General features: G+C 43.8%; 1 protein-coding gene across 1 annotated transcript in view; it reads right to left on the minus strand.

Annotated features, from left to right (window-relative positions):
* The window catches only part of CCDC178 (coiled-coil domain containing 178), a 287,835-nt gene that overhangs the window by 218,179 nt on the left and 43,349 nt on the right, over positions 1–26,307 (minus strand). The window contains exons 8-10 of the mRNA XM_034759571.1: positions 21,459–21,642; positions 8,136–8,198; positions 3,526–3,687 (exon numbers count right to left, since the gene is read on the minus strand). Coding sequence (XP_034615462.1) covers positions 3,526–3,687; positions 8,136–8,198; positions 21,459–21,642 — 409 coding nt within the window. The remainder of the gene's footprint in view (positions 1–3,525; positions 3,688–8,135; positions 8,199–21,458; positions 21,643–26,307) is intronic.

Consider the following 26,307-nt stretch of genomic DNA (forward strand, 5'->3'; position numbering starts at 1 on the left):
TCTGCCATAAGGATCCTGTTGGTCACAAGAAGGCAAGAAAGAGGGATCAGCCATTTGTGAGAGACTTCCTGGGATCGGATCCCAGAGGTCCCTGGGGAAATCATATCTAGATGGGTAGTGCCCAGATCTCCTCAACTGCCTGTCAGGGCTTGGCTTTCTCTGAGAAGATGGAGAAGCAGCTGGAAAGTCTGACTCGTCCGAATCTGAAAACTGCTTCCCTTCCAATGGTGGGGCCATCAGTACTGGAGCACTGCTACCTGATAGTTGGAGATGAGACAGTTTTTGAGATACCGAAGAAGTAGTACACACTCTGGTGTAGAAACGTCCCTCAGGAAGGCCAGACCAGAAAGGATGGGAGGCTACAGATAAAGGAGAAAGATCTTCTCCAGTGTTGTATATATCTCGATGTAAGCAGAGTCAGGATGAGCTCTACCCTGACATCTGGTGGTGAATTATGGCAAGTGTGGAAAAGAACTCCAGGGGCTAATCTTGTTTGCATAGGCACACCCACTTCCCTGGAATGAAACAACAGCAACTCAAAGTGGTTACTTTGGCTGGTGTGGGATCCCCAGTTTTCTCTGTTATTGGGGCAGGAAGAATAAAGTTTTGTTACCCTGATTCTGTGAATCAAGGCCAGTGGAACTGTTGTATGACAGAAGGACTTAGTGAGTCCTTCACCATTACCTAAGTAGCACTTGCTTGACAAGGGGCATGGGTTACAAAACCCAGTGAATTGAGAGAGGATGGGGATAGGTATTTGTACCTGATGGTATGGACCCCCTCTGAGGGTTTGAAACACCAATTGCACTACCTCCTCTCTCCACTGTTGAATGTCAGAGCTAACTTTGATTCCATTGGGAGTCTAGTTACAGGCTGCTGAGCTGAATTCACTTTGGGCCAATGGTGCACTAGCACTGGGGCTCCCCTACTATGAGCTGAAATTGCTAAGAGCTGAAATCACAAAAGAGCTGAAGTTATTAAGAGCTGAGATCACTGAGTGCTGTGTTAACTAGTGGGGGAGCCTGAACCTATATTGCTAAGCAGCTGGCGGAGCAATTTGTGGGGACGACTGGAGGAGCAGCGAGTGGAGCGGAGCCTTGCGGGGCCGGTTGGAACGGCCCAAGGAACGGCGAGCGTAGCTATTTGCGGGGACGGCTGGAGCGGCTCACAGGTCGGTGAGCGGAGCAGCTTGTAGAGCGGAGCAGTTTGTGGGATGGCAGGAAGTGGACTGGCTCGTGGTGAAGGCTGTGGCGGAACCCCACGGAGAGACGGCCGGCTGGTCTCGGATCACGTAAAGTGCCCCTTAACACCCTGCGTGCCCCCTCCCCCCCGCCTTTATTCTGGGGCTGCATTGACCAGGGACAGAGACTTTGGGGTCTGTTGGATTTTTGGGACTTTGGGTGGTTTTTGGGTTGCTGGATTCAAGAACCAAAGGGAAAGGACACAGCCCAATTTGCTGGGGTGGGTTTTTTGTTCATGATTTGTGTTATGAATCCTGTTTGTGGTGTTTTTCCAATTTAATGCTGATGTCGTTTACCTCATGTTATTAAACATTTTCTGTTACACTCAGACTCCGTGCTTGCGAGAGGGGAAGTATTGCCTCTTAGAGGCACCCAGGGGGTGGTATGTAATTGTCCCAGGTCACTGGGTGGGGGCTTGAGCCGGTTTTGCATTGTGTTATTGAAACTGAACCCCTAGATACAGAACCCGGCCCTTGTTGCTGCCAACTTAGATGGGCAGAAGGGTTACATCTATAAATCCCAGTGTCCGGGGGTTTCAACTATCAATACTAATGGTTCTGGCATGTTTTGGGGGGTAGTGCAGTCCTTGGATAAGTGAGCCGGTACTGGCAACGAGTCCGGACCCACACTCCTAAAGGGAACCAGCAGATGACAGTTCTTGTGTTTTGAAGCCAGAGTCACCGACGGAACCGACAGATCTTTCTTCTTGCTCAGTTTACCCTTCAGCCTGAGGATCTTCATCAGTGCCAGTCCCTTAGGATTCATACATGAAGGCTCACCTGCTCTCAATAGCTAGGGGAGAGATCGCATCTCTTGTGGACAGTCCTAAATAGGGATCTATCCTTGCGACTATGAGAGTGCACCTACCAGATGAGGCACCAGCAATGCTGCGAGACTGCTACTGCACACACACACCCTGACCAGACACTGCTACCAAAAATCTCTGATCAACGGCACCGTGATGCACTGACACTTGAAGTGGAGCGCCCACAGGAACAGCACTCGAAGAAGAATGTTTTGTTACTGGCTTGGTGAAGTTTTGGGGATCGTCTGCCCTATTCTTTCCAGTTTGCACTGATTAAGCATACTCAGTATAGCCATTCTAGCGAGGAGGGAATCCCCTGTATGGGGGAAAAACAAGCTATACTATCTATCCCATAAAACTCTAAATCTACTAATATAAAAGCTATGATGTATAAAAACTATTTACAAATCTATCAAGAGGGGAAAAAATTGAGAGATCTGTGAACACAGGGATTCTGACTCTAGCTATGTGGCAGTAAGAAGGAACTGGAGAGGCATCTGCTTGGACTGTCTCTTACACCCTCAGTCAGGAGCACAGGAAAATCTACTCGCATGTGCAGGCCAACGGACCCTTATTGTTAGAATTTCTAGACACAGAAGCAGTTTGCTTTTCTGACAATTTTCCTGTAGGGCAGAAAGAGAGAAATGTCCCATCTCACTGACATTGCACCTTCCGATATATGGAAAGTAGACAGACACCACTGAACAGCTGATGAAGGGGAAGCAGATTGACTAGCCAATCTCCCCTCCAAGGATGATAAGAGGGGAGTGAGATAAAGGGCACCAGATTGGGAATATGGGAAAGACCCTTCCAAAAGACAAAGGCAAATAACTGGCAAGGAAAATAGAGCCTGGAGAAGGGTGACCTATACAAAAAACCCAGGACAAATGGGGTTGGGGATCTGGAGTTAAGGTCCTGTAAGAGGTTTACCCCTGGCACAAATCTCCCCCTTCCTCTCCCTCACACCCAAGGTAGATCTCCCTGGAGAGAGGGATTTCTTGTTCAGTTGCTCTTTCCATAAGGCTGAAAAGAGGAGAGCGCACCAAGCCAGCAGCAAATGAAAGGCTGGTTGCCTTCTGTCCAGGTCTGGAACTTACAGCTAAGCAGAAACGTACAGGAGACATACTAAGCCAGTGCTATATGTTCTTCGCTTTCGTGATAACTAAAATAGACAACATAAAAGTTAAGAGAGATGAAGAAGGGTTACCAATTAAGACACATGAATTGAAAGTGAAGAATTCTTAACTGCTGTATGTTACAGTATATACAGTCACTGAATGAGATATATGAAATATTATCCCAAGGCATAACTACAAAACATAAGAATTGAAGTTTATCCTTAACTCTGATTTTCCTACTTTAATGGTATTTTTTCCAATAATACCAGTAAGTTTATTAGTAAACACACCAAAATTAACCACAAGTGTTTTAAACTGCATTCTAAATTACTGTCTGGAAAAGTAAGTTAAGAAATATTACCTCAATATTTTCTTTATGTATATTTTTATTTTCAATAAATTGTGCTTCTAGTTCAGCCACTGGTCCCTCGATGTCTGCTATCCTCTTTATAGTTTCTTCTTTTGTCTTGATGCTATCTTTTTTCTTTTGCTCTAGCTCACTATACATTGCTTTAATCCTGGCCTGTTAAAAAGACATGAAACTAATTTTCGCTTATTGAAATCAGAAGCAAAAGAAGAACAATCTATTTAAAAAAATCCAAATTTGAAAGGCCATTCATACCATTAACAAAATGCTATGTACAGAACCACAAATTAATGATATGTGTATTTACAAAATCGGGGTTAACAAGTACAGCTCAGTGATATTAGGAATATCTATAGAATGAGAGCAAAGTTAGCCACTGAGCCAGAATATGTCATCAACACTGCATGAAATAGGGAAGGAAGAGTAGCTAGTAGAATTGACAAACACAGTGAAGGGACTGAACAGGAAAAACAAAACAAAATGTCAGTATTATATTAAACAGATAAGGTAGGTACTGTAATAACTGTTATTGGACCAACTTTTGTGGGCGGAAGGTACAAGTTTTTGAACTACAAAGATCTCTTCTTCAGGTCTGGAGAAAGAAATTAGTGTCTGAGCTAAATACACATTGAGACAGATTGCTAAGCATAAGTGGTAATGCCTGGTGTAGGAAGCCACTGGAAATGGAGGGGGCAATAAGGGTTAGACTATTCTGAAAAAGGGGTTTGAAGTGGGTTAGCATGCAGGTGTTTATTACAAATTGTTGTAGTGAGCCATGAAACCAGTGTCTCTGTTCAGTCACACTGATTTTTGGCGTCTAGCAGCACTATGAATTTAAGTTCCCAAGCTCGCTTTTTGAAAGTGTTGTGCAGGTTTCCTTTGAGGTTGAGTATTGAAAGATCAGATATGGAATGATCACCTTGTGAAAAGTATTTGCAAATGGGTGATACGGTGTTTTTGTCTTTCATCATTTTTCCCTGTGAGAGTTCATTCAAACCAGACAATCATAGTGAATGTCTGGTTTCACCCACATAGTTGTTATTGGGGCACTTCTACACCTCTCTGATCACTACTTACAACTCCAAATATGCTGAGCAGCTCTGGAAAAGGACCCCAGAAAAACTGAGGAACCATCTCCTGCACCATATATGCTTCAGAAGAGACTACCTCCAACAAGAAATCACCACATTCTCCCACACACTGGAAGAAAGAATATCAGGAAGCCTACCTGGAGATCATGCAGCAAACCCAAAACAACTATCTAAAATACCTGATGCCAACCATCCAACACACGCAAAAATTGAAACCAACTACAGCAACTACACAACCAATAGAACATCACCTCTTGTAGAAACCAACACACCAAGACCCAGCACATCGACACATGATGATATCCCAACGTCATCAACCTATCAAGACTACTCTTAACCAAAACTGAAGCATCTGTACTCTCCAAGGGACTGAAATTCTGCCCCACCACAGAACCTGATAACATACAATCATGTGAAGAACTAGAAGAATTCCTCCATCAATTCCACCTCATAGAAAAGAAGATACCACCCACAACTATTACCTCCCCATGGACAGCCATAAGAAAAAAGTATCATCTGACTGGACATTGCAGAGAGGATGAAACCACACACTGGATCATTACACTGACTGCTTCAGGAAAAAAAACTGACTGTAAAATTATCAACAAACATTATATCCACCACAATCTCTCTACCACTGAGAGGACAGCTATACAGACCCTAAAATCCAACCACTATATAGTGATCAAACCAGCAGACAATGCAGGCACTATTGTAGTCTTTAATTGTGATGACTATGTCAACAAGGCCTACAGACCACTCTCTGACACCACCTACTACAAAAAACTAAAAAACCACCACACACCACAATTCACACAGGAATTTAAAAATACCATCAAATCAGTCCTCAAACAAACTAAAAAAAAGAAAACCCTCTACAAACTCATCCTCCACAAACGCACTCTAGGGACCTTCTACATGCTTCCCAAGACACACAAACACGGGAACCTAGGCAGATGCACTCTTACTGAAGGAATATCAAGACCCACAGAAACCATGCTCAAACTATTCCCCTCCAAGACACTACCAACTTCTTCCAGAAACTCTTCAACTCTAACAGCCTTCCCCATGACACCATCCTTGTCACCATGGTTGTCACCTCCCTATACACCAACATCCTTCACCATGATGGTATCGCTGCCTGCCTCGAATACCTACAAGATAGTGTAAAATACTCAGAAATCCACTCAAAACACAATGCCAAATGCATCCATTTCATCCTCATCCACAACAATTTCACATTTAACAACAAACACTTTGTCCATAGCATGGTAACAGCCATGAGTACTAGGATAGCCAACCTCTCCATGGGCCACCTCAAGGAAAAGTTTCTGGACAACTGCATCATGAGACGAATATTATATCTGAGATACATCAAGGGTATTTTTATCCTTTGGACAGACAACTTAAACTCCCTCACAGATTTCCACCACAACTTCAACAACCACCACTCATCCATCAAACTCTCTCTAAAACACTGCCACACCAGCATCAACTTCCCGGACATCACAATTAGCTTCAGCAGTGGAATCCTACAAATTACTATGTGAAAAAAACCCTCGGATCACCACACTTACATCCACAGATCCAGCAACCACCCCATATACAAAAAATATGTTATCTACAGTCAGGCACTCAGATAGCACAGAATTTGCACTGAAAAGATAGTCAGGCATACATTCCTAGACATACTTAAAACAGCTGTCACTATACAAGGACATTCCACCAGAGAACTAGAAAGGGTCACCGAAATACCACAAGAAAAGCTGCTTCAACACAGAAAAAAAAAATGCCCACTGACAGCACATCGCTAGTTGTCACCTATCACCCCAAACTGGAACCCATATGGGTATCATCAAACATATTTGACATCCTGAAAGAAATTTTTCTCAACCCCCCCTCCCCCTCCCACCTCTGGCCTTTAAACAATCCCTCAACCTTGCCAAGCTCATCAAGGCAAGATCCCCACAGCCCAAGACACACCAACTCAAAGCAGCACCAGATCCTGCCAGAACAACAAATGCAAAATTGCAAACATATCTTCACTGCTATGGTGATCAATTCCCCCCATAACACACCTTCCAGATTAATGGATCCTACAAATACCTGTCACACTTATGTGGTATACCTCATACAGTGCATCAAATGCCCCAATAACAACTATGTGGGTGAAACTGGACAATCACTACTCTCTCAAATGAATTCACATGGAAAAATGATAAAAGACAAAAATACCATATCACCCATGGGCAAACAGTTTTCACAAAATGATCACTCCATATCTGATGTTTCAATACCTGGCCTCAGTGGAAACCTGCATAACACCTTCAAAAGGCGAGCCTGGGAATTTAAATTCATAACACAGCTAGACACCAAAAAGCATGGATTCAACAGAGACAGTGGGATTACAGCTCATTACAACAATTTGTAACACACCACACTGCCTGCTAACCCTTAATGGCCCATTCCAAACCCCTTTTGCATACAATCGAACCCTTATTGCCCACTCTATTTTCAAGTGGCCACCTATAACATGCATTATCCCTTCTGCTTAACAAGCTGTTCCAGTTTCTATTTAGCTCAGGGCAGGTCTACACTAACCCCCCAATTCGAACTAAGTTACGCAACTTCAGCTACGTGAATAACATAGCTGAAGTTCGAAGTAACTTAGTTCGAACCTACCTCGGTCCAGACGCGGCAGGCAGGCTCCCCCGTCGACTTCGCGGTACTCCTCTCGCCAAGCTGGAGTACCGCAGTCGACGGCGAGCACTTCCGGCTTCAACTTATCTCGTCCAGACAAGACGCGATAAGTCGAACCCAGAAGATCGATTTGCTTGCCGCCGAACTACCGGGTAGTGTAGACCTACTCTCAGACACACAGATTTCCTTCTCCAGACCTCAAGAACAGCTCTTGGTAGCTTGTACCTTCCATCAACAGAAGTTGGTCCAATAATAGATATTACATCACCTCCCTTATCTCTCTCAACATGGTTACCACACTGTAAACAAAGTATTACATTAAAGCAGATGAAGAAATTAAAATATTTAAGCTCTTCCTAGTCCTAGTGAAGACATCTAGAGAATGGGTAATTCAAGTATTGGAAATTCATGTCAGGAGTCAAATTCTTTACTGATGGGGAACTTTATCACTATAACCGTTGCTCTTTGGTTTAGACAAGCAAGCTAAAAAGGAAGAAACCACAGTGAAGAAGAAAATCATTATTGCAAAGCAAACCAATACCTTTTATTGGTTAACAAAGATAACCATGCCTTTAAAAAAGAGTCAGAAATTCACAGTAGTTTCCAAAATTAGATATGGTTATTTTATTTCAAACTGCTTATCCATAATCAGATCCTGCCAATTTTCCAAAGAGCTAGGGAAAGAACTATTTGTCTGCAATCCAGGTTGGTTAAAAAGAAAGAGTTTTATTACAGAAAGATTTACAATGTTAAAACAAAAATATATGTAAAAGGAGTTTATACATGAAATCAATGTGGTAATGTCTTGTTTACCTGAGTCAGTTGCCATGTTCCTCTTTCATCTCGAATTAATTTTTTTATGTTCTCTTCCAAATTCTTAAAACAAAAATTTTTAAAAATTAACACCCACAATATAATGTATAACAAAAGCAAATTAAAAAACAGCTGCAATGAAGATTTAATACTGAAATTATTATAAAGACAAACAGCTTTCAAACTGTGTCCTACCTACTGTATAATAAAATGAATGATGAATAAAGAGAAAGGAAATTACCATTTTGGCACTAAGACGATATGAATTCAGGCACAGGAAGTAAACTAATGCAGCAGAAAGTACAAGAAAGGCAACAGAATTTTCTAAGTTGTAAGTTCAATTACCTTTTATAACTAGCAGTCATTAAATATACTCAATACCTATATGTCACCCATAGGAATCATGAATGGCAACTGAGTAATTTTATATATCAGTGCCTTCCCTGCACTCCATTGTTTTACACAGAAATGACCTTGTTTGCAAATCATATGCAAATCTGAACTTTGTTCTAGCACTCTCTCATTGAGGCTCCTCTTCTGCTCTTCCAGTATAATCGGGGCCTACATCCCAAGATTGGGATTTATGCACTGTATATCTTTAGTTTAGGATTTGTAACATAAAGCAGGTTAACCTAACTTGTGTGACAGACCCAGACCAGTGGGGTACAGGAGTCTGGTAGAGGGCAAATATACTGGCCACTGGATGAGTAGTTTTCTGTTCCCTGAGTGACCAGAACAGGGGCTGCACTAGAGTAATCAACAAGCTGCTAGAATCAATTAAGGCAGGCTAATCAGGGCACCTGGATTTTAATAAGGAGCTCACTTCAGTTTGTGGTGCGAGTGCGAGGAGCTGGGAGCAAGAGGCACAAGGAGCTGAGAGTGAGAAGGTGTGCTGCTGGAGGACTGAGGAGCACAAGCGTTATCAGACACCAGGAGAAAGGTCCCGTGGTGAGAATAAAGAAGGTGTTTGGAGGAGGCCATGGGGAAGTAACCCAGGGAGTTGTAGCTGTCATGCAGCTGTTACAGGAGGCACTATAGACAGCTGCAGTCCACAGGGCCCTGGGCTGGAACCCGGAGTAGATGGCGGGCCCGGGTTCCCCCCAAACCTCCCAATTGACCTGGACTGAGGGTTCTTCCAGAGGGGAAGGTCTCTGGGCTGTTCCCCAACCCACATGGTGAATCTCTGAGGCAAGAAAATCCGCCAATAAGCGCAGGACCCACCAAGATAGAGGAGGAACTTTGTCACAGTTGATATAATTAAAATCTCAGGTAGTTGAACCAGAATATAGGCTTTTGTTTTCTTTCTGTAACTTACATTTTTAAGTTAATTTAGTGCTTGGGAAAAGTGTACTAGAGACTGAAATTCCTTACTTATCAAATTCTTTACTTGCTATTGCTCACACTGTACTTACGGAAGGCACACAACCTCAATCAACCCTGTTTTGGACAATGAATGTGTAATTCCATCCTTGGATTGATTCAGCATCTCTGTTAAGATTACACTGGTCTACATTTTTTGAGAAGTCGTCAGCTTCAGAGATAAAATGTGCTATTTATTATGTATTTTGATGTGCTGAATTCAAATATGACAATTAAAACAACTGATTGGCTACTGTTTCTAAGATATTTAAGTTTTTACATTTGATGTCTATGTATATTGTGTAGATAGTAGAGTTTTAATCATAAATTGTAAACCTAGGTCTTTTCATGTGTTTATGGTTGCTTTATATGATAATATTTCACCTGTCCTGTTTATGTAACACTTTAAAAATCAGCAAAAGGGTTATATAAATAAAATTTATTATGAAACAAAAGGCAAAAAACTATTATATACGTAGTTTAGTCCTATTCAGTGTCTACTCGGCGCTTCTTGGCTTGTCTCTTGTATTCATTAAATGGAGTATCTCTTGTCACTGTCCAGCAATAGTCTGCAAGCATTGATGGGCTCCATTTGCCCTGATAGCATTTCTCCATTGTTGCAATGTCTTGGTGAAATCGCTCACCGTGCTTGTCGCTCACTGCTCTGCAGTTCGGTGGAAAAAAATCTAGATGAAAGTGCAAAAAATGTATCTTTAGTGACATGTTGCAACCAAGGCTTTTGTATGCCTTGAGGAGGTTTTCCACCAATAACCTGTAGTTGTCTGCCTTGTTGTTTCCGAGAAAATTTATTGCCACTAACTGGAAGGCTTTCCATGCCGTCTTTTCCTTGCCACGCAGTGCATGGTCAAATGCATCATCATCATCTCGAAGAAGTTCACGAATCTGAGGACCAACAAAGACACCTTCCTTTATCTTAGCTTCACTTAACCTTGGAAATTTTCCACGGAGGTACTTGAAAGCTGCTTGTGTTTTGTCAATGGCCTTGACAAAGTTCTTCATCAGACCCAGCTTGATGTGTAAGGGTGGTGACAAAATCTTCCTTGATTCAACAAGTGGTGGATGCTGAACACTTTTCCTCCCAGGCTCCAATGACTGTCGGAGTGGCCAATCTTTCTTGATGTAGTGGGAATCTCTTGCACGACTATCCCATTCGCAGAGAAAACAGCAGTACTTTGTGTATCCAGTCTGCAGACCAAGCAAGAGAGCACCAACCTTCAAATCGCCACATGTCCTGATCTCCAATTTTGTAGCCAAAATAAAGGTGATAGGCTTTCTTAACCATAGTGGTTATACTGCGCTTTTGTGATGCAAAAGTCACTTCACCACAAACACAGCAGAAGTTATCTGCACTGTTCACACAAGTACGAGGCATCTCTGCTCACTTTGGCTAAACAGAAATGTGTCCCTTTGCAAAATCAAAAATTGACAAATAAGAGAGCACGACACTGTATGATTTCTAGAGCTGATATAGGGCAATTTGTTCAGCAGAGTGAGGTAAGCTTTGTTATGATTGCATCATCCATGACTTCTAGGAATAACATGATGCAATTCATATCATGTATGACACAATACCAGCTTCAGATTGCATCATTCATTGTTTTGCCTAAAAAGCAAGTACTGTCCAAACCCAGTCATAGATTTATTCATAGATCCAGTCAAAGATGTATTTGAGTCATTTCTGGTTTAAATTGAGATCCCTTCCCTTTATAACTCACTTATCCTCCGCCATTCCCAAGTCAAGGGTCGTATATACTGACCCAATAGCATATCTTGAAAACTAGAGCACATCAACAATTTTAAGCATCATTTTCATTCTCAGTGACCCAGAATTAGTAAAATTTGACTACATTTATTTCAGAAGCATTTTGGCTGTAGAGCAGTGTTATCAATTTGTGGCAACCATGATAATAGTTTGGTGACACAAACAGTTGGACCCCAGGATACAGACTGAGACCACTAGCATACTTATTATATAGGACATTGAACAAACTGGAATTACTTTAAGTATATAACACTTCACAGGGACAGAATGAACCTGTTACGTATGGCAACTGTGGTTCTTCGAGATGTGGTGCAGACGTGTATTCCACCTTAGGTGTGTGCACGCCCAGTGCACTGGAGCCAGAAAATTTTGCCTAGCAGTACTGGTAGGGGGATGGTACTCAGGCTGTGGCCCCTCCCCTGGCTACATGAGACAGTGCCACCCCGACCCCACTTCAATTCCTGCAGACTGAAAGCTGATGAGAGGAGACTCCGATACAGAGAGGAAGGAGGGTGTGTTGTGGAATATATGTCTGTATCACATCTCAAAGAACCACAGTTACAGTAACTGTTTCTTCTTCTTCGCGTAGATGCAGATGAGTATTCCACTTAGTGACTCACAAGCAGTACCCCAATGTGGAGGCAGGGCTTGGAGTCTACTGAAATAAGGATCCTTCCAAGGCCTGCATCCACTCTGGAAGATGTGGTAATAGCATAGTGGTCTGTAAACATATGTATGGACGACCACATGGCTGCCCTGCAGATGTCCAGTATGGAAATGTCATTGAGGAACGCTATTGACGTTGCTTGTGCTCACATGAAGTAAGTCCATATGCACTGAGGAGATGCAGCTAAAGGTATCTCATATGCAGCCTTGACTCAGGATGTTATCTATCTAGAGATGGTCTGTGCAGAGACTGCTTGCCCCTTCATGCAGTCCACATAGGACATGAACCGGCAAGGCAAAACACAAAACAGTTTAGTCCTGTCTAGATAAAAGGCTAGGCATTGCTTGACATCCACAATAAGAAGGTGCTGTTCTTCTGGGGAAGAGTGAGCCTTAGGGAAAAAGACAAGTAAATACACTGCCTGATTCAGATGAAACTGAGAGATGCCCTGGGATAAAAACTTGCGGTATGGTCGCAGTGTTACCTTATCCTTGAAGAACTGAGGGTAGGGCAGCTGATCTATGAGGGCCTGCAACTCACATATCGTTCTGGCCACAGTGATGGCTATCAAGAACATGATTTTCTGAGAAAGGAGGGGCAGCAGACGGGACACAAAGGGCTCGAATGGAGGACCAATTAGAGCTGCCTGTGTTTAGATCTCACAAAGGAACCAGTTCTCGGACCGGAGGATGTAAGTGGAGAGTCCCCTTCAGAAATCTTGTCACCATGGCATTAGAAAAAAACGACTTCCTTTGAACCAGAGGATGGAATGCTGCTATCACTGCCAAATGCACTCTCAGTGAACTGAGTGCAAGGCCCAATTTCTGAAGATGTAACAGGTACTCCAAGATGTCCTGGATGGAAGCCACTGTTGATTGGGTCACATGGGTCAAGGACCAAACTGAGAATCTCTTCCACTTCGCTAAGTACGCCATCCTAATGGAGAACTTCCTACTGTTGAGCACTGTCTCGGCCACACTGGAGCAACAAGGATGACCTTGGCCCAATCCTCATTGAGCTTGAAGATGACCTGTTGAATGATCGGAATGGCAGGGGGGACGGCATACAGAGGAGCTGTCTGCCAGCAGCAGTGGAAGACATCATGGAGGGAGCCTGGGCTGAGGCTCCCTTGAGGGCAGAATAGTCGACATTCCCTGTTTTCCCTCATCACAAACAGGTTGATTGTAGAGATGGCTCACATTGGAAAGACGATCCAGAGAACACTCTCCTTCAGGGACCATTCATGGGTCCAACAAAAAACCCTGCTGAGATGGTCCACAAGACAATTTTCCATCCCCAGCAAATAGATTGCTACTAGAGTGATGTCTTCTTCGATGCAAAATTGCCAGGGGTTGATTGCCTCCAGGCAGAGTAACCTGGAACATGCCCTTCCTTGCTTGTTCACATAGTACATCACAGTGGTACTATCAGTGAGAATGTGAACCACTGCGTATCTGAGAAGGCACAACATGCATTATGGATGGCCCAAAGTTCCAATACACTGATATGGAGTGAGGCTTCCTGTTTCAACCACAGACTCTGCACCCGCAACAAATCCAGATGTGTCCTCCAACCCAGAAGGGAAGCGTTGGTACCACTGACTTGGTCGGAGAAGGCATGCATTGCATGGGGATTCCCACCAGTGTAGGAAATATAGAACTGGTGGAGGGAGGCAAACCAACCTGTCCAACTATCATGCAGGGCAGGGTAGTAAATCGTCCTAAGCCACATCTGAAGGGGGTGCAAGATGGTGAACTGGACCACTTGCATGCAAGAGGACACATGGCCCAACACATTCAGACACATGCAAATTGTCGTGTACAGCTGAAATTGAAGACTGAGGCAGAGCTGTTGAATAGCCTGGAAGTGGTTGGTCAGCAAAACACTCTCTACCTCGTGCAGTCTAACAGGGCCCCAGTGAATAAGACTTTACTGTGTTTAAAGTGAGTCTCAGATGGTTGAGGAAATGCAACATGGTGTCAATGTGGGCGAGAACCTCCACTCTGGAGGTCGTCAAGGTACAGGATGATGTGGATTCCCTTCCTCCTGAGATATGCCATGACCACCACCATGAATTTGGTGAAGACTCGGGGGCAGAAGAGAGGCCGAATGGGAGAACCATATACTGAAAGTGGCGTTCTCCTATCACAAAATGCATAAACTTCCTGTGGCTCTGTAGAATGGCCATATGAAAGTCCTGAAGGTCCAGGATAGCAAACCTGTCGTTCTGAGACAGCAAGGGGAAGATAGCTGATAGAGTGACCATGTGAAATATCACGTACTTGATGAATTTGTTGAGGTCGGCAAAGGTCAAGAATAGGTCTCATCCTGCCCTTGGATTTTGGTATCAGGTAGTACTGGGAGTAAAAGCCGTGGTCCTGGTATTCTGGTGTAACCTCCTCCGGGAAAGAGAGGCAACAGTGCCCGAGGGCAATCCTCAGCCTAAAGAGGGCCTCACCACTGGATCAGATAGCCTGACCTGTTCAAGCAGGTGCTGTTTGAGATGAAGGTGCCGTGCCACCTGAATCCACTTTTTAAATGATTTACAAATCAAAAGCGCTCTTTAAGGTGGGCCTCCCTGAGACAAAGCAAGCACCATGTGTGGGAGATCGCTGTTGGGGATCATCCCATCACACAAAACACAGTGTTTAAACCCTGGTGGGGGCATCACTGGGGAACACTAACTATCAACTATATTATATAGTTTATTAACACTATATAATAAACTAGGCTAAGACGAAATGCGAGGTTGTGAGACTACAATCACACAGAGCTCTGACTCCAGGGTGGTAAGAAGGAACTGAGGGGGATCAGGGTGGCACTGCCTCATATAGCAAGGGGAAGGGCCACCGCCCCGAGGCACGAGCATGCCCCTCTACAGGTACCGTTAGTCAAAAGGCTCCAGCTCCGGTGTGCTAGAGGCATTCACACCTAAGTGGAATACACAGGGCCGGCTCTGGCTTTTTTGCCACCCCAAGCAAAAAAGGGGCAGCCAGAGTGGCGAAGCAACAACAAAAAAAAACAGGGTGCAAACTTTCAGTGCCACTTATTTGGTGGCTCGTGGCTGCCTCCCCCAGCTGTGCTGGTGAGCCTCTGGGCAGGTGGCAGCTGCACTCTGGCTAGCAGGACTCCCTGGCGCTGCAGACATGCCCTGGGCAGTGGAGTGTGCGCCCCAGCTAGTGGGGGGGAGAGAGAGAAAGGGGGGCGGCCAGGGTTTCCTTCAGCCGGGGTGCTCTCCACTCGGCCCCTCCTGCCATGCCGCCTGCCGGGAGGGCTCTGTGCCTCTCCCACCTGCAGGTGAATTGAAAGTCGTCGGTCGGCGGAGAGGGAAGGACGCAGGCTGCCGGGCTTGCTGCAGAAACTGGCACCGGCTGGGGCAGACGGAGCGTGCAGCCTGCTCCCAGCAGGGCGCTCCCCTCTTCCGTGCCACCGCCCCCTACAGTGGCGCACTGACAGTCATCGGCGAAACAAAACAAAAAACAAAAAAGCCAGGGCGCAGGGTGGCCAGAGTGGCGAACCAAAAAAAAGTGGCGAACCAAAAAAAAGGGCGGCCATGCCACCCTAGGATTGGATGGAATGCTGCCCCTTAGAATCTGCCACCCCAAGCATGAGCTTGCTCGGCTGGTGCCTAGAGCTGGCCCTAGGAATACACCTGCCTCTACTCGAAGAAGAAAATATTATTGTTATATACAGCACTAGTCTTTTGGTAGACAGTCCTAAAATAATTTGTCCTCAGGAGACAATTCCAACACTAAAAATAAAATCATTTCAAAAGCCAGTTAAGATTGCTATGTGACAACAGTATATTTACTTATATAATTTACAAAACTCAAGCACTTAAAAGCAAATAAATGAATAATTAAGGCGATAAAAGATTCTTATTACTTTTTTCCCCCCAGAAGCTCTAGCACCTCTACTGTTTGCAGTATGCTTCAGAAGTTCTGCAAGGAGAAAGCCATCATACTAGAGAAGTTCCTTTTCTTTGTCCCAGGAAATTCAATCCAGGTTTTAACTGAGTTATAAATTGTTTAAAATTGCCATTTCCCTTTTCTTGCATGTGTTCGTTGGGAAAATTTTGGCAGCATGCCAAAACAATAACTGAAAATAAACATTCTGGCTACCACTGCAGCACCAGCACCACCACCACACATTGAACTGCATTCGTCTACACTGCAATTAAAATGCTCTGGGACCCCGTGAAAGGGAAGGTCCCAGGGCTCAGGCTCCAACCCGAGCCTGAATGTCTATACCACAATTAAACAGCCCCTTTGCCCAAGTCAGCTGGCAGTTTTTAATTGTAGTGTAAACATACCCCTAGGGCAGTGGTTTACAAACTTTTTTTCTGGCGACCCAATTGAAGAAAATTGTTGATGCCCTTGAACCAATGGAGCTGGGGATGAAGGTTTTGGGGTGTAGGAGGGGCTCAGGACTGGGGCAGAGTGTTGGGGTGCGGGGGGAGGGCTGCCGGGTGGGGCCAGGGATGAGGGGTTTGGGATGCAGGAGGTGGCTCTGGGTTTTGGGGAGACGGCTCAGTCCAGGAGGGGGTCAGGGTTCTGGCCTGGGGGTGCAGGCTCTGGGTTGGGGCCTGGGATGAGGGGAATTAGGTGTGCCATCAGACACTACCCATTGTTATAAGGGTCTCATTCACAGTTAGGGTAACCAGATGTCCCGATTTTATAAGGACAATCCCGATTTTTGGGTCTTTTTCTTGTATAGGCTCCTATTACCCCGCACCCCCTGTCCCTATTTTTCACACTTGCTGTCTGGTCACCCTATTCACAGTCAAAGCGAAAGATGTGATAAAGGTCTATATGGACATCAGTTTAAGAAAAACTGCATGGTTTTTACTATTTATTTATTTATTTTTTTACTGTGGGTTATCAAGAAATCTCACATCTTTTGGAATATCTCCTCTGGGAGAAACACCTTGGCTTGAAAGCAGTCTAGAACTGCTCAGATAAAAGTGACCCTACATAACCGTTCCAAGAGAGTAGTTATCAGTGGTTCACATTTATGCGAGAAGGGCATAACAAGTGGGGTCCCTCAGGGATTAGTTTTTGGTCCGGTTCCGTTCAATATCTTCATCAATGATTTAGATAATGGCATAGAGAGTACACTAATAAAGTTTGTGGATGATACCAAGCTGGGAGGGGTTGCAAGTGCTTTGGAGGATAGAATTATAATTCAAAATGATCTGGACAAACTGGAGAAATGGTCTGAAGGAAATGTGATGAAATGCAATAAGGACAAATGCAAAGTACTCCACTTAGGAAGGAACAATCAGTTGCACACATACAAAATGGGAAATGACTGCCTAGGAAGGAGTACTGTGGAAAGAGGTCTGGAGGGGTCATAGTGGACCACAAGCTAACACTGTTGCAAAAAAAGCAAACATCATTCTGGGATGTATTAGCAGGAGTGTTGTAAGCAAGACACAAGAATTAATTCTTCTGCTCTACTCTGCGCTGATTAGGCCTCAACTGGAGTATTGTGTCCAGTTCTGGGTGCCACATTTCAGGAAAGATGTGGACAAATTGGAGAATGTCCAGAGAAGAGCAACAAAAATGATTAAAAGTCTAGAAAACATGACCTATGAGGGAAGATTGAAAAAATTGGGTTTGTTTAGTTTGGAAAAGAGAAGAGTGAGAGGGGACATGATAACAGTTTTCAAGTACATAAAAGGTTGTTACAGAGAGGAGGAAGAAAATTGTTCTTCTTAACCTCTGAAGCAATGGGCTTAAATTGCAGCAAGGGAGATTTAAGTTGGACATTAGGAAAAACTTCCTGTCAGGCTGGTTAAGCACTGGAATAAATTGCCTAGGGAGGCTGTGGAATCTCCATCATTGGAGATTTTTCAGAGCAGGGTAGACAAACACTTGTCAGGGATGATCTAGATAATACTTAGTCCTGCCATGAGTGCAGGGGACTGGATTAGATGACCTCTCGAGGTCCCTTCCGGTCCTATGATTCTATGATATAGATCTTAGAGAAGATTTCTCTCAGTTAATTATCAGTGCCAGAGACTGTAGGAGGTTGCACATGAAGTGAATCACAGAAAATGGATGGTCCAGAGAACTGGCCTGAATTAGGTACCATATGTCCCACAACAGTCCCTTCTTTAAGCCCTGTCTCAACTTTTTCTCCAAAAGGAGGCATTTATCCCATTTGCTCTTGCTGACTTGATCAGTTGGCAACAGCAAACACAACAAATATCCACTTTTGTCAAAAAAGTGGGATGCGGTGTGGAGGAGATGAGCAAGATGCCAGCCCCTTGAAGGGGGGAGGCAGGACTTGGGGGGAGCAGCGTTCCAGCATGTGGGGCCCCCACAGGATTCCAGCGACCAGCAACAACGGGGGGGAGGATGCAGCTTGGGCAAGCGGCTGGGGGTGTCCCGTTTTCTCTTTGGGAAATATGGTCACCTGTAGCAGGGTGATCACCCGTTCTGGCCTGGAAAGGGTTAAAGCCAGCCCTGGGAGAGGGCTGGGTCTATGAGAAGCAGCTAGGCTGATGGGGAAGGCAGCCACATCAGGTTGCAGCGGGCCGTATAAAAGGCCAGTGAGCCCAGAGCTTAGGAGACTCCCTCTCTAGCTTTTGAGAGGGAAGGACCTAGTTGCCTGGGAGCTGAGCAGGGACCTGAGGTAGGACAGCGCTGGGGGAAAGGCAAGAGGGGCTGGGGAGCTCCAGCCTGACAACCCCCCCTAGGCTACAGGGCCTTGTGTGGGGCCTAAACCAGGTACTGGGGTTGCAAAGGGACAGCCTGGGTCTAGGCAATGGCAGCAGGTCCTACCTCCCCCTTGCCAATTATGAGTTCCAACTCTTTGTCAAGGGTACAGCTTCCCTTACTAACGACAACCAATTCACAAGGTTCAAATGACATAATTCAGATTTTGCAAAGATTACATTTAATGTTAAATACAATAAGCAAGTTTTATAGAGCTTTAACAGCTTTCCTAGAAATATAAGAGTATTGGAGGGTGGGAGAGTGCTATCTGTTGTTTTATCGTTTTAAATCAGCTGGGAATAAGAGTATTATTGTATAGTTGAGGATATTTGCTTTGTGATAATTTTAAATAACTGCACCTTAGTTAAATTGCCACAAGTAAATAGAGAACAAATCAGTCTATTTACTTTTTCCTCAGCAGTATATTGTATATGGTTTTAATTTGTTTAAGTATATTGTTAAATTTGGAAATTTAATTTAATTACTCAGCTGACAATAGCCGGAATGCCAATAATTTATTGGCAGAGGATCTCCCAGTAAGTAACATTAAATGCAGAAAAGACTATTTAGTCACAAATTTTTTCAGAACAAAACATTAAGCAAAGTACATCCTCACAACTCGCGCTTCTGCATTCTTTAATATTCTGTACATGCACTGTTAAGGACATTATTCATTCCATAAAATGTAAGAATCTTCTCTCATTTCTTAAGAAAGTGGATATTATCCTAATTCAGGAAATATAATTACTCCTCCGTACATGATAAACTGAAACAAAGATTAGACGGGACAAGTACTTGTTGCATCTTACACTAGTCACACATGAGTAGCTATAATAATGCATGACCAACTTATCCTTAATGGTTAGTTCAGTCACTGCAGTTGAGAAAGGACATTATCTGTTTCTGAGAACTGTTTGGCAATAAATTTAATATCTAGTATGTACACATATATACATATAAAAACAACAACAACAACAACAACAACAAGAGTAAGAGTTTTAGCTACATCATAGAGAAAAGAGGTTCTTAGAAATATTATGGAAGCAGCAGCAGCAAGATTTGGAACAGTTTGCATATGCATGGCAAGAGTGAGTCAAAATGACACCTCGTTGTGTGCCTGTGTGACAAGGATAGCAATGTTTGTCAATAGTGACAGAAAAAGGGAGGGAAGTAGAAAAAGGTGAGATGAAAACTGAGAAATTCAGCTGTAACTATGTTAAATTTTAATGAACTGTAAAATATCCTGGAGGAGATGGTTACACAATAACATTGAAATACACGGTTGAATAGAGGAAGACAATTCAAAAGTGGAGACAGAGATTTGGGAGTCATTGGCAGAAAGACAGTACTTGAAACCCTGTTTGGGAAGATCACCTCGAGGAAGGGTGTAGACATAGGTATGGGCCTATGATATCCTCTCTGTGGACCAATCACTAAAAGGGGGATGAGACACGACCTTGCCATCATGTTTCAATAATATATGCTGACAGCATAAAGGTTGAAACTCAGGAATCCTGAATTCTGCTCTGAGCTCTGGACAGAAGTGTTTTCTAGTGGTTAGACCCTTCTGCTCCTGTCTCCTCCAGCCTGACATTTTCTGCCCTTGTATCCATCTGTCTCTGTCCACCATGTTCTTTTCCCTATTAAACCTTTCCCCATTCTGTTCCTGTCCCTTCCCCTCCCAGCATCCTGTCCTGTTCCCCCTCTTTTCCTATCCCCACACCTAGCTTTGTAATCCTGTGACAGTCTGTATTTGTCCCTCCCTCCCATTTTGCTATTCATCTGTCTACATTTCAGTCAGGCTATATCAATGTCCTTTATATTGTCTAGGTGCCAGCAGAGCACTGAAAACATAAGAGTCTCACTGCTCTCACTTCTGTGCCTGGTGCCACAGCAGCATCCACTCTGCTCGACCCCCCTCCCCTCTGCCCCACCTCTTCCGGCCCCCTCTCCCGAGCGCACCACGTCCCACTCCTCTCCCTCCCTCCCAAAGCTGACCTGCATACTGTGAAATAGCTATGCGTGGCGGGTGGGACTCGGGAGGCGCTGGGAGAGAAGGGGAGGAGTGATCAGCGGAGCCGCCAGTGGGGGAGAGGGGCAGGGGGCGAGGGAGGGGAGGGGGCAGCTTGGTTCCTGGTGGGTGCTGAGCACATGCTAATTTTTCTCCGTGTTGCCCCATACTAGAGTGCACAGTGAGTTCTGCAGGAGTGGAGTGTGCCCCTTGTTATTCGCACTGAGCTCTTTGGGGGTGGAGCATGCTTGGAGACTTTTACTGTCAGCCTCGAAAAAATGTTCAAATGGCATTTTCAGTGGCTTGTAATTCAGCCAAATGTGGGTGGATTTTCACAGGAACAGCAAAAAGGCCAGAGCAACCTGCTTGCAAATGTCAAATCCCTAATCCAAAGGATGGAGGTTCTAGAATTTCTCAGTGAAGTCGTTGTATGATTTTAACATTGGCAAAACAATGGAATTTTTCCCTAACCTCATTCCCAGTAACAGATGTACCACCCTTGCTGAAACTTTGCAAAAAACTCCAGACAGAGGCAGCCGCCTGGCATGGAACATTTCAGCCCATAAAGTTAAAGTCTGAAAAGTTATAAACAACTGAAAAATGGTCTTGAATGAAAAGTGTTAGTCAAACTTTACTATAGGAATTGCTGCCAACTCTGCCTATAATAAGGCCACATCTAAAGAAATTAATTAAATCAGGACTATGTTACAAATAGCATTCTGTTCTATCCAATTTTTCCACATCTTAAAAATAATTTAAATAAAATAATATCATATACAACCTTGTACCGGATTTTTTCTCTAATTATTTTTTCTTCTAATTCCTCCAGTTTTATTTTTCCTTCACCATAAGCTATTTCAATATTATATAGCTCTTTATTCACTTTTCTTATTTGCTCTTCAATTTTACGGGTGTTTTTGCATATAATCTGCAGTTCTGACTGATACGTTATTTTTCTTCTTGAACTGTTAAAATAAAACAAAACCTTAGAATTATCTTACAAGAGATGCATGCTTGCAAAAGTAGAAAATTAAAAGAAAAAAATCATTGTTGAATAAGTAAAACTAAAACATTTTAAAATCTTAGGGCAGGTCTACACTAACCCCCCAATTCGAACTAAGGTACGCAACTTCAGCTATGTGAATAACGTAGCTGAAGTTCGAAGTACCTTAGTTCGATCCAGACACGGCAGGCAGGCTTCCCCATCGACTTCGCGGTACTCCTCTCGCTGAGCTGGAGTACCACAGTCGACGGCGAGCACTTCCGGGTTTGACTTATCTCATCCAGACAAGACGTGATAAGTCGAACCCAGAAGTTCCATTTGCTTGCCGCCAAACTACCGGGTAGTGTAGACCTACCCTTACTTACAAACTAAGGTCAGTATTTTATGAACCACTTAGTTGATGCTGGATATACCAGGTACATCTTCCAAATGCATACTTCCATTTTGCTGCAAAATATACTGTACCTTGTATGCCCAGATAGTTTATTGATTTCAGGAAGTCATATATTCATACTACAGATATCCAGAAAACAATAAAATCTACATCTGTAATATAGATAATCAAAAAAATACATTAAAAGAAAGTTGCATAATAAAGTAATCAAGTCAACAAATGCCAAAGTTAAGGTTGCCCACACAACCTTAACTCAGCTGCCTCATGATAATGGACCAAATCTTGGGCCACACACAGGCTACTTAGCACCACACCATTGACACAAAGCAGACATACAGCTGATGGATCCACTTCCCTATGGCTTTCCCTCCTTCAGCAATCCTTGGTGACAGAGCCATTAGAGATCACTTATATACAGTGTGCAAGAAAAAACATTAACAAGGAACAAATTTAGTTAAAGTGAACCTGAAATACTATTAGTTAGACTAAATCAGACCCAGTGGCGTAGACCAGAACCAATCAAATCAAAGGAATACAATGGACATGTCAACATTTTATTTTCCTTTGACTAATGAAAGATGGTCTATATTGGTATAACTTAACACTTTTTAGCTGCTTTTAACAGAAAAGTGGGATTAATGAGGAACCTTTCACTGAGCAACCAAAGGCAGCATCAGTTGAACCAAAACATCAAACCTCTGTCATCTAAGGGTATGTCTACACTACGAAATTAGGTCGATTTTATAGAAGTCGATTTTTAGAAATCGATTTTGTACAGTCGATTGCGTATGTCCACACTAAGCGCATTAATTCGGTGGAGTGCATCCTCACTACCGTGGCTAGCATCAACGTACGGAGCAGTGCACTGTGGGTAGCTATCCCACAGTTCCCGCAGTCTCTGCCACCCATTGGAATTCTGGGTTAAGCTCCCAATGCCTGATGGGGCAAACACATTGTCAAAGGTGGTTTTGGGTACATCTCGTTAGTCGCCCCTCCCTCCGTGAAAGCAACGGCAGACAATCATTTCGTGCCAGACACCAGGGCAATTAGAAGAGCATAGCAAGGTGCGCTGCGCATCAGAGAGGCTTTAAAAACCTGTTTCATGACTGGCCAGGCTTCGGTGTGACAGTTGTGTGTGTTTCTCCTTTCTGCAAACCCGCCCCCTTTGTTGATTTTAATTCCCTGTAAGCCAACCACCCTCCCAACTTCGAAATAAAGTAACTATTGTTTTGAAACCATGCATTCTTTCTTTATTAATTTTTTTTAAATGAGATAACGGACAAGGTAGCACCGGTGGGGTGGGGGAGGAGGGAAGGACAAGGCCACATTGCTTATTGTAGCCACACTAAAAATCAAACTGTTTGAATGACAGCCTTCTGTTGTTTGGGCCATCCTCTGCAATGGAGTGGCTGGGTGCCCAAAGCCTCCCGCCCTGCATTCTTGGGCGTCTGGGTGACGAGGCTGTGGAACATGGGGAGGAGGGTAGGCGGTTATACAGTGGATGCAGGCGGGGGTCTGTGCTCTTGTTGGCTTTCCTACAGCTCCAACAGACGCTTGATCATGTCCGTTTGCTCCCCCATTATCCTTAGCATCACATCCTGCCTCCACTCTTCGCACTCACTTAATTCTTTCCTAGCCTCTGTCACTGAATGCCTCCATGCATTAAGCTGTGCCCTATCAATGCAGGAGGACTGCATGAGCTCGGAAATCATGTCATCACAAGTGCATTTTTTTCACCTTCTGATCTGCGATAACCTCAGGGACGGAGATGATAGGGGGAGCGTAGAAACATTCTATGCTCTATGATTCTGGGGGGACTGCATGGTCACCTGTGCTGCTGAGTTCACCACGCTGACCAAACAGGAAATGAAATTCAAAAGTTCCCGGGGCTTTTCCTGTGTACCTGGCTAGTGCATCGGAGTTCAAAGCGCTGTCCAGAGCGGTCACAATGGAGAACTCTGGGATAGCTCCCAGAGGCCAATATTGTCGATTTGCGTCCACACTACCCCAAATTCGACCCAGCAAAGTTGATTTTAGCACTATTCCTCTCGCCAGGGAGGAGTCGATTTTAAGAGCCCTTCAGGTCGACAGAACGGGGTTGGTTTTGTGGACGCATTCATTTTTAAATCGACCTCACACGGTTAAATTCGACCTAACCCTGTAGTGTAGACCAGGCCTAAGAAAGATACTGTATATACCCTATAGAGGAACATACTGTAGCTCTGCATGTTTAAAGCTACAAAACTTCTGACTCAGCCCAGAAGTGACCATACCCCTAGTACAATTAGAGGCAAGACTGACACTTCCAATAATAGGCTCCATAAATACAGACTTTACTAGAGCTAAACACAAGAAACAGTAACTTACCTTACAGTAAGTGTGGTTCTTCATGTGTTGTCCATTCATATTCCACTCTTGGTGATCATGCGCCCCACAAATTTGAGATCAGAATATTTGGGCCCATAGTGACTGTTGGAGATATGTATGCACCAAATCTACTCATGACCTGTAGCAAAGGCATAAAGGGTGGACCAAGCCCAACCACACTCAGTTCCTTCATCAATACAGATTCCAGATGTTATAAGACACCACAGTAGCAGGGAAGGAGGCTGGGCCATGGAATATGTGTGGACAGCACATCTCGAAGAACCACAGTTCCTAGCCAGTGGTTCAGTTCCAGAAACTTCTGGTTTTTGTCTTCCTTTGCTCACAGTTCAGGAAAAATCGCTGAGAAGATTATGTGGACATTTTTCGCTTTCAACATCCTTTCAAGCTCCCTGAAGTCATTAGTGCCAATATGCACCATCACCAGTTTATTCTTGTCCATCAACATCAAAAGCCTCTCTAATCTTAGAATGATGTCTCATTCTTGGCTCCAGGAAGATAAGCACATTATCCTATTGTCTACCTGCTCCTTGGAGACTATTCTTTCTTCATTCTTTTTAATATAAAATCCACAGCAAGAACAGTCTGTCTTCCTTGGACAGCTGGAGATCTCTTTGTGGGCATGCTTATCTTGCATGTTGGGCTGAACAGCCACACACAGGTATGTTCCATACAGCTTTCTCTGCAATTCGACAAGCTGGAACTTCAGATATATTTTCTGCAGTTTCCATGCTAAGAACATGATAATGATTGGATACTTTTACCTGTATGGAATTCCTCCCGGTTCTCTCCAGTTTGGTGGTCACAGTCTTCCCATCCTCTTTTATTTCCATCAATGTAGAATGCCACCTAGTCCTCTTGCCTCTGGTGGTTAAAAACTGCCAAGACTCCTCTCTAGTTCCCACTCTCTCAGGTGCCTTGGTGGCCAGTTCCTTCCTTTCTTAAATCTGTGGGGGTGATGTTTCCTAAATCAGATTGTCTAACAACTCTTCAGCCTCTCTGATGTGCCATAGTGAATGTACTTGTCCTTCCAGACCATAATCTTTTCTTCCAGCAAAGCCACCAGCTCACATTTAATACAGAGGAAATTCCTTCTGGTTTCCAGCAGGAAAGAACATGACAAATCTATTGCAAGTCACAACCACTGTTCCATAACTGGCCATCACAGTATTGAGAGTAGAACTATACCTAGAAAAAAATCCTCTCACTCCATCTGAAACTTGTTTGCCGCTCCTGTTCACCTGGCAACTGACTTAAACACTAAAGCCCATTCCTGCACTCAGCATTGCAACACCTAGGTGATTGAGGAGCCTAAGTTTAATTTTCACAAGTTATTTAAGCATTTAGGAGCCTAAATCCTTTCAGCTCCTAAGTGCCTAAATCTCTTTTGAAAATGATATATAGGCTCCTAAATCAGATAGGTGTTGCAATGCTGAGCGCAACACCTGCATACCTTTAAAAATCTGGGTCTAAATTTTGCAGCTTAGCTCCATGCCTTTGCTGAGAGGGAGGGATTAATCACTCAGACTTCAAACATCAGGCCTGATCAAAGACCCAACTATATGCTTCAAAGCCAGCAATTTGCACCAGTTTCCACTGACCTTCAATTTACAGCACTTAAACTAAACATTTAAAAATTATTTAATATAAAGAAGGCTTATTATGCATCAATAAGGTATGAATTCAGACAGCCTTATGAATTTGTCATGAAAATATATCAGCTCAGCCACAAAATCTACTCACCGCTTTCCATGATGTTCTGATAATGGAGAAAAGAAAACTAACGATATTTTAGCAACCCATAAAAAATTACTCATACAAGTTGAGAGTAATAATTTGCAAAACTGC

The sequence above is a fragment of the Trachemys scripta genome, chromosome 2 (assembly GCF_013100865.1).
Source record: "Trachemys scripta elegans isolate TJP31775 chromosome 2, CAS_Tse_1.0, whole genome shotgun sequence".
NCBI lineage: Eukaryota > Metazoa > Chordata > Testudines > Emydidae > Trachemys > Trachemys scripta.